The sequence below is a fragment of the Chlorocebus sabaeus genome, chromosome 19 (assembly GCF_047675955.1).
Source record: "Chlorocebus sabaeus isolate Y175 chromosome 19, mChlSab1.0.hap1, whole genome shotgun sequence".
NCBI lineage: Eukaryota > Metazoa > Chordata > Mammalia > Primates > Cercopithecidae > Chlorocebus > Chlorocebus sabaeus.
In genome coordinates, this window is record NC_132922.1 from 25,144,210 (window position 1) to 25,158,976 (window position 14,767).

The following is a 14,767-nucleotide window of genomic DNA, read 5'->3' on the forward strand; positions in this document are numbered from 1 at the left end:
ACTGTGAAATTGGCTACGCTCCAACAATTCACCAAATCCGCAGAAATGCTTTCGGCGGTCCCCTTCTTCCTCTACATAAAATCAGTCTCTGCGTGAATTTTCCGCAGAGTCGGGATTCTTTCCAATCAGTCACTTTCTGATAGCTTAACAGCTTGGTAAAGAAATGCAGCTTTTAACTGAGGGGAAAAACAGCACACGGAAGTAGATATCTTTGTACAGATCCTTTTTATTAAGATTTATATAGGCAATTTACCAACACAGAAAACCAGTCTAGCAGCTCCGAAGTCACTGTAAAAACGGTGGCGCTAACTGATGGTGGTGTCCTCCACACGGGGCAGGTGGCCTCAAACATGGAGCGGCATCTCCCGTGGGATACTATTTCACACGTGCACTAGTCAGTGTATACTGAGAAGGGATTATAAACCTTCCCTGGCACAATAGATACAAAAAGAGATAGAACCAATGATATTTTTTTCTAGGTACAATATCTAGATGTACAGTATCTAGTTTACTGGCTTCACTTCGTATAGCAATGCACAATAGAAAACGGATTTCTTTCTTCAAGGGTATTGTACTTTGCCAAGAACATAGTAAATATGTTACTATATTGATGGCTATGAAGACAGACAGAGACAAATGAGTGAGGAGGCACGTTCTCTCGCAGAGACAGGACTTCATTCTGTTTCACATAAATCCTTAAGGGGCCATTCAAATACAAGACCTCTTACAAAGTTTCAGTCACGCATGAGGGCGCTTACCTTTAAGACCCCATTTTCGAAACCATTTTGAAATAGTGAAGGGGGGAAAAGGTCACACTCAAATGTGCTACTCTTCAAAGCGGTGTTTCTGGACACAGCTTGTCTTTTTCAAAGAGTGAAGGTGGCCTTTCTGTTCAGTGGTTGGGTAATTGGGTGCAATAATCGAATCTTAAGGCAATGGCAAGGCTGATGGTGGGGATTTGCCACAATAAGGGGAAAGAATGATGCTGTCCAGTTGTCCCTTGAATCCTAAAGGATTACTAACGACATGGGAGGGATAGCTACCTGCCCCACGCACAGGGGCTCCTGGACAATACCGTGGCTTTAGAAACAAACCTAGGTTCTGAGGGAATGACACTGCAGAGTCTTACAGGAATCCTTTTATGAGATAGCCAGTCCAGAATAAAGCCTTTGGGGTACTTGTCAACAAGCAAGAGGCCTTCTGAAGAGGTAGATGAAAGCAGTATTTCACAGCAGGTTTGCTGCCCGATGTGACAAAAGACATGCATGCGCCTCTCAGCACAGACCAGAAGATCAACTGTTGTTGAAAACAGTCCATGGTAGTGAGAAGAGATGTTGGCCACATTGCTATGTGCATTATTTCCATTTTATTGTATTAAGAACAGGAAGGACTGCCATTTCTTTAAATAACAAACTATACAAATAAAAAGGAGCAGAAATAATATGGAATGTTTTTGATGACAACAAACTTAGGGATTCAATAAATAATATAAAATGCTTTTGTGCTAAAATAGAACTCTTGTTTCTTATATATATATATCAGTGATCTTTATGCTATCCAGAAAAAGCCAAATCTATTATAATTAAACATAGAAAAATACCATTTAACAATAAAACTAAAAAAATGGCCAGTGTTGAGCTTATAAACCACATATAATATATACATCATTTAATATAATCAACTAAGAAAGTAAATTTCAAGTTCTTTGTAATACAAATACACAATTGAAAATATTTCTCCATTCCCTACCCTTACATCAAAGACATCTGATATTTAGGACAAAATTAAAAATGGAAGCATAGTTACCAGTTTTCAGAGATGATTTTGAGATTGTTAGATACTGGAGAGCTAACTCTGCTATACAAAGCTGAGTTATTTAACTCTAAAATGAAGGATTTTTTTTCTCTCTATGTGTTTGATGAAATGCATATACTCTTAACCCATTTTCTATAGTTTCTTTGTGTTTGTAAGAAAGGCAATTTAAAATTTAGGACCTTGCATTTCTCAATCGATGCTAACACAACCAGGTCAGAAAGACCCCATTGGGCCAGCGGTGGGGGCCTGCAGGAGTGCTAATCTCCGTTATTCTGCTAAAGTAAAACAACTATCTTAGTTCCTAAGGACAAAGAAAATATAAAGTTCATTATGACTAGAGGAAGCCAAGGAGTACCATTTTAGAGTTCAAATTTCATTTGTTCCATAATAAACTTTGTTAAAATGTGACCTGGACTTTTAAAAAATCATATTAACATGAATTTAAATAATTAATTCAAGTCTCTCCAGTAAACTTTACATAGGAGGGAAAAATCACGTTAAATCTTTAGGAAAAAATTTAAACTGTTAATTACTTAAAAAATTTTTTTTGTAGAGATGGGGTCTTGCTATGTTGCCCAGGCTGGTAACTCACCGTAAAAGTGAGCAGTGAAGAACAGAAGAGGCCTGTTATTCTGACAGTTTTACCAGGACTACAATGGATTTGTAACAGTGTCCCCAACTGACCAATGGGGCAATGAATTCACAGTGATCCAGACACTGCCTCTCCACCTCGGGGGCTGCAAAGTGCACACACACACTCAGGGTGTTTTGGAGATGGCCCGGTAATGCTTTAGCTCTAGGTCACCTGTGCCTTCATGGGAGGGTGCCAGAGGGTAGGCAGAGGCAAAAGAACTTCTTCAGAAGGTCCTGACAGACAGCAAATAGCTTCTGAATGAGTTCAGCAGCTCCACATTCAAAAACAAAGTGACCAAGTCTTAGAATAATTATCATAAGGAAAAATCTCCTGTTACGGGGGGGAAAAAAATTTCACCTATCTTAACTCAGTTATTTCCTTGGTGCTTTATGGTGTAATGATTTTTACCAGCAACTTCTTTCTTCCTTCGCCCCATTTCTACCACTATTCTCTTTGTGACACCCAGCCCAGCCCCCACCTGTCACAGATCCCAGTGAAGCCCAAATCATTTCCCGACAAGTCAACCCCTCACTCGGGGTGGGAGGTGTGAATTCATCAAGCATCTCTGAATGACACAGAAACATTTCCCTGAACATAACTGAGACAACACTGCATACGATTAAATCATACAAGATAACTCTTATCTTACCCCAGCACATTTCAAAGCATTTCTATAGGTTTACATCACGCGAAAAAGGCCAGACTTGGAGAGCGTTGTTTTCTTCTTGATATGTTAAAATTCTGAAACATTAGAAAAATCAATTCCACTGAAAAGTAAAATGTGTTGAATTGGCCCAGCTACAAATTCCGAGTGAAATTTTAAAAAGCAGACAAAAACCACACTTTGATCTTTTTAATCTAGTTAAATCCCTGTTAATTGGTAAACATTACTTTGTAGATGGCCAATGTGGCCTTCAAACAGTTGTTTCTAATATCCACAGATGGCATATGTCAGACCAGAAATCAAGCTACATCTTGTTTGCAACAAACAGACGGTTGTTGGTTGCTGCTGCTGTCTTGAGCAAAATGCTTCCTTTCCTCGGTGCATCTCACTGGATATTTAGTCCCCTTTTTTTTTTTCTTTTTTCTTTTTTTTGAGACGGAGTCCCGCTCTGCCGCCCAGGCTGGCGTGCAGTGGCGCGATCTCAGCTCACTGCAAGCTCTGCCTCCCGGGTTCATGCCATTCTCCTGCCTCAGCCTCCCGAGTAGCTGGGACTACAGGCGCCCACCACTATGCCTGGCTAATTTCTTTTTGCATTTTTAGTAGAGACGGGGTTTCACCATGTTAACCAGAATGGTCTCGATCTCCTGACCTCATGAACTGCCCCCCTAGGCCTCCCAAAGTGCTGGGATTACAGGCGTGAGCCACCACACCCGGCTGGCCCCTTCTTTGTGAACACAGGATTTGAAATTGTCACATCAGTGAATGGACCAATCAGAGGCATGAGCACTTTGCGTGAACGTTGACATAATAAGCTGACTTCTAGAAGTTTTGTTGAAAAATCATACTTAAATATGACAAAGAAGGAAAACCAATGAGCCCCCAAGATATGAGGGCATGAATGAACCAAAGAGAATGTTTTAGGTGAAAAATAATAAACCTGGATTCACAAAAGTTTTTAATTTATTCCATATGTATCTTACAAAGCAGCTTAAAGTAATCTATTATTTTTAGGCTTTGTTGATTCTTTTGAATCATGAAATCAAGACTTATTACAGCATGATTTTGTAAAAATATCAAACTCTAGAAATTATTTTTCTCATCAATGTTAAAATATCCCAACCACAGAAATCTAAAACAATGGAAAAACGTGGGCTGAATTTTGACCTTTTTAATAGTTGAAGTGTAAGAAGGGTGAACATCTAGGACTTGAGTGACACTTGGAAAACCTTCTAAAACATTCAAGTACTACGGCTGGGCATGGTGGCTCACATCTCTAATTCCAGCATTTTGGGAGGCCGAGGAAAGAGGATCGCTTGAGCCTAAGAGTTCAAGACCCCTGTCTCTACCCAAAAAATAAATTAGCCAGGAAAGGTGTCATGCACCTGTAGTCCTAGCTACTCAGGAGGCTGAGGTGGGAGGATTGCTTGAACCTAGGAATTCAAGGCTGCAGTGAGCCATGATCATCCCACTGTTCTCCAGCCTGGGTGACAGAGTGAGGCCCTATCCCAAAAAATTAAAAAATTAAAAAAAAAATCAGCCAAGTATACCACGATGTTTAATACAACTGACTTTTCCTCTGGCCACGCAGGCAACCCGGTGCAGGCACAGCAGTATCCTATGTCTGGTCGCACAAACACCTCCATCACAACATTTTGGCAGAAGACATTCAAACCAGACCCCAACACAATGGGTGACTGCCCTCAGAAGCAGCTCAACCTAGTCTTACAAAGGACTTTAAATAAATGACATCTAGATGTACTTCTCAACCATATCATTACAAATCAAATGTGAGTTGGGGAAGTGTAAAAGTTTATACTTTTGTTTGAAGCAAAAGGACTTTCAGGGTATTTTCCAATTCATGTGTCTTTTCTAAAAGGGAGAGGAGCCTTATGTTCTTTTCTTAGAGCAGAAATTCTAGTTTTTGAAAGAGATGCGGATCAGCTCAATTTTCGAACAAGTGTGGGAAAGTTGAATAATCTTTCGGAACACATTTGTGTAGCTCATGCCCTACGTACGAGACATTAGACGCTAAGCCCAGGCCCTCGTGGAGTCAACAGCAGGCCCTTTATCCTGGAGAACAGGCATGAGGCCCAGCGCATCCTCAACTGCACGTGCTGAGAACCTATGAGCTTGAGATACAGACAGGAACGGCATCAGTCACAGCTATAATTAACCACAGCTGGGAAGGCATTCACTCTTTAAGAACAAAGGCTTTTCTGCTTCTAGGGTGTGTGTGTGTGTGTGTGTATGTGTGTCTATGTGTGTGTGTGTTTAAACAGAATTTGAATACTATTCCTTTTTAAATAAGGAGAATGCATATAAGTAGTACGTCCCTCCTCCCACACTGGAAATAACAGATAGGAGAAAATGTACGTTAATTTAAACCCCAACTAGTGGTTAAGATAGACAACAAACCCCCACATTTTTTTGCAAAGTAACCCTTATGAAATAATGGACCCTTTTGGTAATTTATCTTCCAAACTCTCAAAATAACTGCATTAAAAAGTACTTACTTTGCCCATGAACATAGCACACAAATATAAAAACAAAGATTTGGAACCGTTAAAAATATCAAGGACAGGATGCAAACAATTATGATGTCAAGTGATTTATACTGTTAGTAAAGACATACACTAAAACTACTCCAAGAATGGGACAAATACGTGGACTTGGAAAATTATCTTTTTTAAGACTGATGACATGGGGGACTTCATTGGTTCTCATAACCCAGCATCTATTTGGGGGTATCAGTTGGGCCTGGAGGCAGTGGGAGAAAACAAACTTCATGGGGCAGACGCTGCAGGGACCAGGAAAAAGGCTTCATGCCCTGAGGTCCTCACTGTCGTACAGTCCAGTGCAAAGTATCATTCATTCATGACAGATGGATGACGACATGAACGTCAATATACACAGTTAGCCCATTTTGACACATTCATTCTTCAGCATTTTTTCAATACAATTCCTCTTAAATTATACTACAACATAAAACAGACCTGCTTTTGTACATCCATTTCTGATATGTCTCCCAGGGTCAGGCAGAAGGAACCAGAATGACTGTCACACAACTGCTAATTGTCGAGACCCGAGATGGACTCACCCACGAGTGCTTCTGCACACCGGGTACTGCTTGTCGACTCGTGCACACTGGACTCAAAGACTTCTGAAAACTGCTCTTGCCCCTGAAACCTAAAACTCCACTGCCTGTCCTTCAGAATCATTGTAAATCTTTCCAGAGATGGACGGACGAGTGCCTTCAATGACTAGTTAATCCATACGCTTGGAGAGTACGTGTCCATCATTCCCACCTGGCCGAGGGGGCCCCGGAACAGACTGGTGAGAGGCAGGGCAGTCACGTGGGTGCGGCTCCCAGAGGAGGGCCCGAGTGCAGAAATATCTTCAACTTTTAACCCCAGGACAAGAAGTCAGTTGCGAAGTGTGCAAAGGAAACACTGTGGCTGTCCCATCCCCCAGTAGTACGGAGCAAAGACACAGACAATCAGCAGTGACTAGAGATAAAATGCGGCAATGCTTAGGGCAATCTGCTACCCAACACTGAACATCTTTAAATTCCATCCTGGAAAGTCTAAGACGTGTTTGATATCAGACATAAAAATGTACGTGATAAGTGGGAGTCACTTCAAGTTCTAGGTTCATAGGTACCAATGTGTGTAGCAAAGAAAAAACTTTTATTTCTTCAGTAGTTTTGAATGTGGACAAATGTGACAAGGCAGGGAGCTGAGCTGACCCTGAGCCGAAGGGTCCCGACTCCTCTCGGGAGCCTGGAGGAGTCCCGGTAGCGAATAGATCAGATGCCTCATCCTTGTTCACCCCAAAAGGCTGAGACCCTGGTGTGTCCTCCGCAAAGACCCTCCCTGTTCCTGGGTGCTAGAGGCCGTTGCTGTTTCTGTGACAGAGGGATGGCTTTGGGAGCTCCACAGTGCCGGACCGAGGTTTGTTGAGGAACTTCGGGGCTCGACGTAAGAGACGCTGGGCCTCCTTGAAGGTTTCGTTCAACTCCTTCTTCCACTGCACAAACTCTGGATCACTCTGAGGGGGAACACAAAGGCAGACGTGGTGACGGGCTCACCCACTTTGCCAACAGCGGCGGGCACCTCTATTGATTACCAGCATCCCTGGAACCTCTGAAGGAAGCACACCCTAAGTGTCCACCCCCAGTGGCATTACTAGCTGATGGGCCGCGCTGCCACCTTCTCCAGAATCTCTTGAAAAGAGCAGGGAAAGGCCACATTAAAACCCTTCAGATGATTCCAGTACAATCCCACTCGGAGAAGCACTGCCATTAATTTTTTAGAGATTATCTTTGATTTCTAAAACAACTGACATCTATAATAATATAGGGGAAGGAGTTTTGACAAAAAAATTTTTAAATATATATTCATGTATGTAATGACGTTAGTAAAAATGACTTTTTGCATCTAATACGTGTTTATTTCTCTAAATATGCTCTCTTAAAACAGGCACACACTAGTACACCAGTCGCAAAGTGTCCAGGAATGAAATTTGTGTTATAACATAACTTTGAGGAAAAGATGGCATTTTCCTTTAGAGAAGATGGCATTTCAGCTTGCCATCTTATATTTATCTAAATATATAAACCTTAACATCGAACATGCTGAAAAATCTTCAAAGTTATAGAACAAATAAAATTCTAGGCCCCATTAAATACTGAGCAGATTTTCCTGATAGGGTAAAGACATTATTTTATGTATATCCTCCTTCCATTTTCTAATAATGTTTGCCTTTTTAAAAAATAACGATTAATTTGCTGAAAACCTTGTACCTTGGGGTTTTCTTACTAAGTCTGTAAGTGATAAAACATGGCGTAAGAAAATGTTTTATAGCCAGGCAGCCAACTTCGCTGAATATTTAATTATTCTAACATTCACCTAAGAAAAAATAAATAAAAACTCACCTCACATTGCAAGACAAATTGCTTCCCTCCTTTTATTCTGAACAAAATGCATTTTTTGTCTTTAATTTGAGTTTCTTCCACAGAGAGAATCTGTTCCATTGTCAGTAAATTTTGCTAACCGTAAAAACAGAAATTCAAAATTCAAATTATTTTGTGATTTCTTAAGCAGTAATACCAAAAACTACCAAGTTAGAACAAGTGAAAAAAGGAAACGCATTCAGTTTTCTTTCTTTGATGATATTCTAGAAGTAAGGGGAAAATGGTTGTAAAGGAACACACACACCAAAGTTCAAATTATAATGTTTCAAGGAAAACTGCAGAGAAAGCAATGTTTTGCTAAGGAAAAGCGGCAAAGCTGTTCCCTCAACACAGAATTGATTTTGAATGCTGATGAATTGCAGGTGTACTTGTTGTACGGCACGCTCATACAAATTCTATCAATAACATTGTGAGGAAGCAATAGAGCCACATATGATTTATGTGAGCCAAAGGTGTGTGGTTCAGTTTTAAGGCAGCAACTCAGTAAATGTTTAGTGATGTCAGCTTGTAAAGCTAACAATATTTTGATAGTATCCCAATGATGTCATAAATAGAGGTGGTTTCATTAAAAGATTAAAAGGTCTATAGGCCAGGCGTGGTGGCTCATGCCTGTAATCCCAGCACTTTAGGAGGCCGAGGTGGGTGGGTCACGAGGTCAGGAGTTCAAGACCAGCCTGGCCAAGATGGTGAAACCCCATCTCTGCTAAAAATACAAAAATCACCCAGGCGTGTTGGTGAGCACCCGTAATCCCAGCTACTTGGGAGGCTGAGGCAGGAGAATCGCTTGAACCCAGGAGGTGGAGGTTGCAGTGAGCCGAGATCACGCCACTGCACTCCAGCCTGGGTGACAGAGTGAGACTCCGTCTCAAAAAAAAAGAAAAAAAAAGTCTATAGCATTATTGCTTAAGGTGAATGCTATAGTGTCATGAGTTCCTTACCATTTTATGGTTTTTTGTTTTTATTTTAAATAAATACTTCAGGAATCCTGAATGAGAAATGACACCCTGATAAACACTCACGTTTGCTTTTTCCTTACTTAGACTTACGAATCTGCTCATGCATATGATGCAGCTTCTCAAATAGAACACTAAATGTCGAATCTTTTAAAACCAAGCTCATTTATTGCATCCAATGTTAAACAAAGGTAAGTTGTCTTTTTTTTAAAATTCTCAAACATCCTGAAAAGTGGGGTGATTTCCTTTTAACATGCCAGTGGGTAGCATAATAAATGTATAATCTGCCCGGGTCCACTCATTACCTGGAAATACGCTGAGCTTTGGGGAGCTACTTTGATGCTTCCCAGCCCTGAGTTACAATTCAGGGTCCCCAAAAGAATCTTATTAATTGGAACTTAGATCCTAGATTCTAATTTTTCAAAAATCACTTTGATGGCAGGAGTGATGGTGGGAAGACCTTGATTCTTTTCAAAGAAATGGGGTGATACACAATTGTAATCATTCATAATTGAATGAAAACTTTGCCAACAGTAAACTAAAAATACAGTCCAAAGTCCAATACATGAGATTTGGGTGCCCTGTTTTCCACACTTCTGATCCCTGCAGAACAGACGGGTGGTACTCCAACACATCCAACACATCAACAATGTTTTCAGTGTTTGGGACCATTGTCCTGCCTCTGATGACTCACCAGGCCCCCCCCTCCCCCAAGAAAAGAAGCGATGCCTTCCACCAGGGTTGGCTCCTTTATTGGTGACAAGCCCTGGGCTCCTCATACAGTAGGCACTTAATAAATGCTGCCTGATTTGCTGAAAGGTACAGTGTGAATCGGAAACTTCTTTTTATCCTGTTCACAAACATTAGCTCTTGAAAGGATCTTAGAGGGCAGCTACATCTTGCTGTCTGTTGTATGATCCACCTACAAATTCTCAACAAGGTGGAGACACGAGGAAGTATCTTTTGGTGACCTCACCTCTGTGTCATGTGTCATAGCCTGGGACATTATATTTGACCCAACTAGGAGAGGCCGTACAATGGAGAGACTGAGGACACAGGACAACCTGGTCTGAGTCACCCCTCTACCTCCTAACTGTCCAGTTGTGTTTTTGGGTGGCAGACTTTCCCCCTCTAAGCCTGCTTTCCTCTTTATAAAATGAGAGTTGGACCCTCAAATGTTCCTAAACACATGGAGTTGTTGTTGTTTCTATTTTTTTTTAACAGCACTTGACCTCAGATAAACATGCAAAAATTACAGTACGGTCATCCCTTGGTATCCACAGGGGACTGGTTCCAGGAACCCCCGAGAATACCAAAATCCACGGATGCTCAAGTTGCCGATATAAAATAGTATTGTATTTGCATACAACCATCACACATCCTCCTGTATACTTTAAATCACCTCTAACATAAATGCTATGTAAATAGTTGTTAGACTGTGGTTTTTTTTTTTTCCTGTATTACTTTTTATTGTTGTGTTGTTACTATTTTTTTCCCGAATATTTTCTCTCCTTGGTTGTTTGAATCCCAGGATGGGGACCTGTGGATATGGAGGGCTGACTGCAGTTGTTATGATTTCTATTTCCCTCATGTCAGATGAGAAAACAGAGGCTGACAGAGTCAGTGGGATGTGTTCAAAGTCCCAGAGACACTCAGCAGTGGAGCTGAACACCTCTGTCCGACTTCAAAGTCCGGCTTGTCTTTTTTTTTTTTTTAGATCTGCCTAACTGCTCTCCAGCCTTCTTCAAATCCATCTGATGATGAGGTGCTTCTGACCACACTAAATAGCACGTTCTATTTTCAGGTATTACCAAGTTCTTCCTTGACGTGGAAGTGTAAAAACAAGTTAAAGTTTGCACATGACAATCTCATGGATACCAGTAAAACAGACACACAGGGTTTCAGAGGATATTGTATAAAACATGTCAGCAACATGAAATAACCATATGCCATTGTACGTACTGGGAAACATGCTCGGTGAGACTGCCTTAGACTTACCCGGGACTCTCCCTCTCCTCTCCATTCAAGTCTATTTGGAAAGAGGTAAAAATAGCGACGCTGCCACTGAGTCAGAAATGGGTTTCCCAGTTTCAGCATGTACCCGTGCATAATACAGTCCTTCCCCAGAGCGTAATCTGAGGAATACAAAATCACTGGGAGTTAGACAGGCTCTGAAACAAAATGTCTTAGCAGCATTATTCTCTGAAAAAAGAACAGACATACTTCTTGGAAAAAGCAGGTTTCTATAAACAGAACACATTACAGAAGTCATGATTTTAGTTTTAAAGGCATGTGCACTGGGGATCTAAAGATCAGAGGGCTCTGCAGCTCTCTCTGCTCACATAGCAAATGGCTGCTTCTCAATATTCCGATAAACCCATGATGTTCATTTGTCGCTCTGGGAGGGCAAAAGTTAAGTTTCCAAACTCTTTTCATTATGTATAAGGAGAACTGGAGAATAGAGAGTATTTAAAGTCAAGTTATCCCCAGAGTACCTTCTCCTTTACGTGGGGTTGGGATTCCTCCTTTAATCTCTCTTTTATCTTAAAAATAATAATAGTGGGAATTTTCTTGTCCAAGTAATTTAAGGTAACATAAGGATGAAAAATGGTTCATTCCTCAGCTTAATGTTAGGTTTATTCCTCAAATATGTGGTTATGTATACAGATAATTCACACACACTGTTGAGTCCCGATTACATTTTTATCGTGAAATACTGTGTCTTTAAAAAAAAGGTTAATTTTAAAGTCTATATTAAAGGCTTTGGTGATTGTGCTAAAATCATTCACTCACACACTCATTTCTTCGACAAGTATCACATGAATGCCCAGGTGCTGGGCGTGTTCCAGATATTCTGGGTTCAGCAGAGAACAAAAGAGACAAAAACCCCTGCTTCAGAGAGTTTACAATCTAGTGAGAGTTCCAGACCATCAGTAAACAAGCAAAACCCATGTGGTGTCATCTGGAGACAAGCAGGAAAAGAACAATGGAGAGGGAGGGCCAGGGAGGGTCAGTGGTGATGGGGAAGGATGGAGTTGTCGTTTTCACTGAGAAGTGCTTGCATTTCCAAAATCTATTTAAAATACGAGCACAGTCATCCCTTGGCATCCACAAGGGATAGGTTCCAGGACCCTAGCAGATACTGAAATCAGTCGATGTTCAAGTCATCAGTCTAAAATGGCATGGTGTTTGTATAGAACCTACATATATCCTCCCACAAACTTTAAATCACCTCTAGTTTACCTATAATATCTAGTACAGTGTAAATGCTACATAAATAGTTGTTACACTATGTAGCAGTGGTCCAGAACCTTTTTGGCACCAGGGACTAGTTTCGTGGAAGACAATTTTTCCACAGACGGGGGTGGAGGAATGGTTTTGGGTTGAAACTGTTCTACTTCAGATCAAGCATTCGATTCTCATAAGGAGCACGTAACCTAGATGCCTCACGTGTGCAGTTCACAGTAGGGTTTGCACCCCTCTGAGAAACTCAGGCCACTGCTGATCTGACAGGAGGCGGAGCTCAGGAGGTGCCTCCTGCTGTGCGGCCCAGTTCCTAACCAGCCTCCCCCTCCTCGGGGGTTGGGAACCCCTGCTGTATAGCTTTTATTTGCATTCTTTGTTATTGTTGTATTGTTATTCTTGTTGTTTTTCTCCAGATATTTTTGATCATGACTGGTCGAATCCACAGATGCAGAACCTGAGACGTGGAGGACCAACTGTATTATAAATTTTTTTTTTTTCTGGAATCTAAGCCTAGACTATATTTTTCTATAAAGGTGACCTCTGAGATTGTCAGCCGAGACCTACTTATGCACGAATTACTTACTAACATAGGAAGATAAATTCCTCGATTTGCTAAACTTTCTAATTACAGCTCTAACTAGAAGGATACACTTGAACATGCTTATGAAGATCTATATATATTTCTGGATCCAATTAATCAGGATTCTAGTGACATCATGACCCCCACCTTGAGCAAGTCCACATTGATTCAAGTTCCTGTGTAAAATCTGCTGTGGCAAACACAGCCCAGTGTGATCACAAGGGACTTGTTCTCTAAAGAAAAGCTTAAGGCCAGGCGTGGAGGCTCACGCCTGTAATCCCAGCACTTTGGGAGGCCGAGGTGGGCAGATCACAAGGCCAGGAGTTCAAGACCAGCCTGGCCAACATAGTGAAATCCCATCTCTACTAAAAATACAAAAAATTAGCCAGGCATGGTGGTGGGCACCTGTAACCCCAGCTACTCGGGAGGCTGAGGCAGGAGAATTACTTGAACCTGGGAGGCGGAGGTTGCAGTGAGCCAAGATCGTGCCACTGCACTTCAACCTGCATGACAGGTTGACACGTGACAGTGCGAGACTCCGTCTCAAACAAAAAAAAAAGAAGAGCTTACAAATAAAGGCTGTGTGTCCCTGCAGAATTGAGGTAAGCACAGTTCAAAGAATGCAGGATTCCCTTGGTGTATTCTGGCAACGTTCATATACAGAGTAAGTCATCCAGAATCGAAGATACTTTAAATGATACAGGGAAATTGTCAGATAAGACCAAGGAATCCTACACTAAGATGCTGCCACCAAAGTAACCTATTAATAGAGTGAAAGAGTTTCTGGTCATTCTTGTTACATAAGGTTAACCTTGCAAGGGTCTTTGCTCAGAGGGAAAATGAAATTACATCTTAACATAATCATCAACTACAATAAATTATCCAAAATTCAAGAAATCTTAGAAAAATAAAGAGTAACCATATTTAGTGAATCGAGAATAATTGATTTATTTAAAACTTATGTTTCTTATTGATGTTATGTTTAGTAGGGCACTGAATTATTTACATAAAAATACAGTTTGGCAATTTTTTTTTTTTTTTTTTTGGAGACAGCTTCTCGCTGTGTCACTCAGGTTAGGGTGCAGTAGCACAATCTCAGCTCACTGCAGACACCCTCCTGGGCTCAAGTAATCCTCCTGTTTCAGCCCCCCAGTCCCTGGGACCACAGGCGTACACCACCACGCCTGGCTAATTCTTATTTTTTGTAGAGATGGGGTTTCACCATGTTGCCCAGGCTGGTCTTGGATTTCTGGACTCAAGTATCCTCCTGCCTCAGCCTCCTGAAGTGCTGGGATTATAGACGTGAGCCACTGCACCTGGCCTGATTTGGCAATTTTTAAAATGCTGTTTGTAATATAAATGTCTTCATACATTTAACTCTTTTGTCTACGGCCATACCTCCCTTAACATGCCCGATCTTGTCTGATCTTGGAAACTAAGCAAGGTTGGGTCTGGTTGGTACCTGAATGGGAGACATTTACCTCTCTTTTTTTTTTTTTTTGAGACGGAGTCTCGCTCTGTTGCCCAGGCTGGAGTGCAGTGGCCGGATCTCAGCTCACTGCAAGCTCCGCCTCCCGGGTTCACGCCATTCTCCTGCCTCAGCCTCCCGAGTAGCTGGGACTACAGGCGCCCGCCACCTCACCTGGCTAGTTTTTTGTATTTTTTAGTAGAGATGGGGTTTCACTGTGTTAGCCAGGATGGTCTCGATCTCCTTACATCATGATCCGCCCATCTTGGCCTCCCAAAGTGCTGGGATCTTGGAAACTAAGATCTTGGAGGCTTGAGCCACCGCCCCCGGCCCATTTACCTCTCTTGACAAGTGACGTGTCATGCTAAGTTCCTTGCCAGGACCGGCTACATACTTCTCAGGCCCCAGTGCAAAATGAAAATGCAGGCCACTTGT

At 41.6% G+C, this 14,767-nt stretch overlaps 1 protein-coding gene across 3 annotated transcripts in view; it reads right to left on the reverse strand.

Moving 5' to 3' along the window:
* Nucleotides 1–206: 206 nt before the first annotated feature.
* GRK3 (G protein-coupled receptor kinase 3) overlaps nt 207–14,767 on the reverse strand; it is a 164,642-nt gene continuing 150,081 nt past the window's right edge. For all 3 annotated transcript variants that reach the window (XM_007975215.3, XM_073006858.1, XM_038006313.2), the window contains 3 exons: nt 11,037–11,173; nt 8,047–8,160; nt 207–7,160 (listed from right to left, as the gene is read on the reverse strand). In XM_007975215.3, coding sequence (XP_007973406.3) covers nt 6,999–7,160; nt 8,047–8,160; nt 11,037–11,173 — 413 coding nt within the window. In that variant the 3' untranslated portion in view covers nt 207–6,998. The remainder of the gene's footprint in view (nt 7,161–8,046; nt 8,161–11,036; nt 11,174–14,767) is intronic.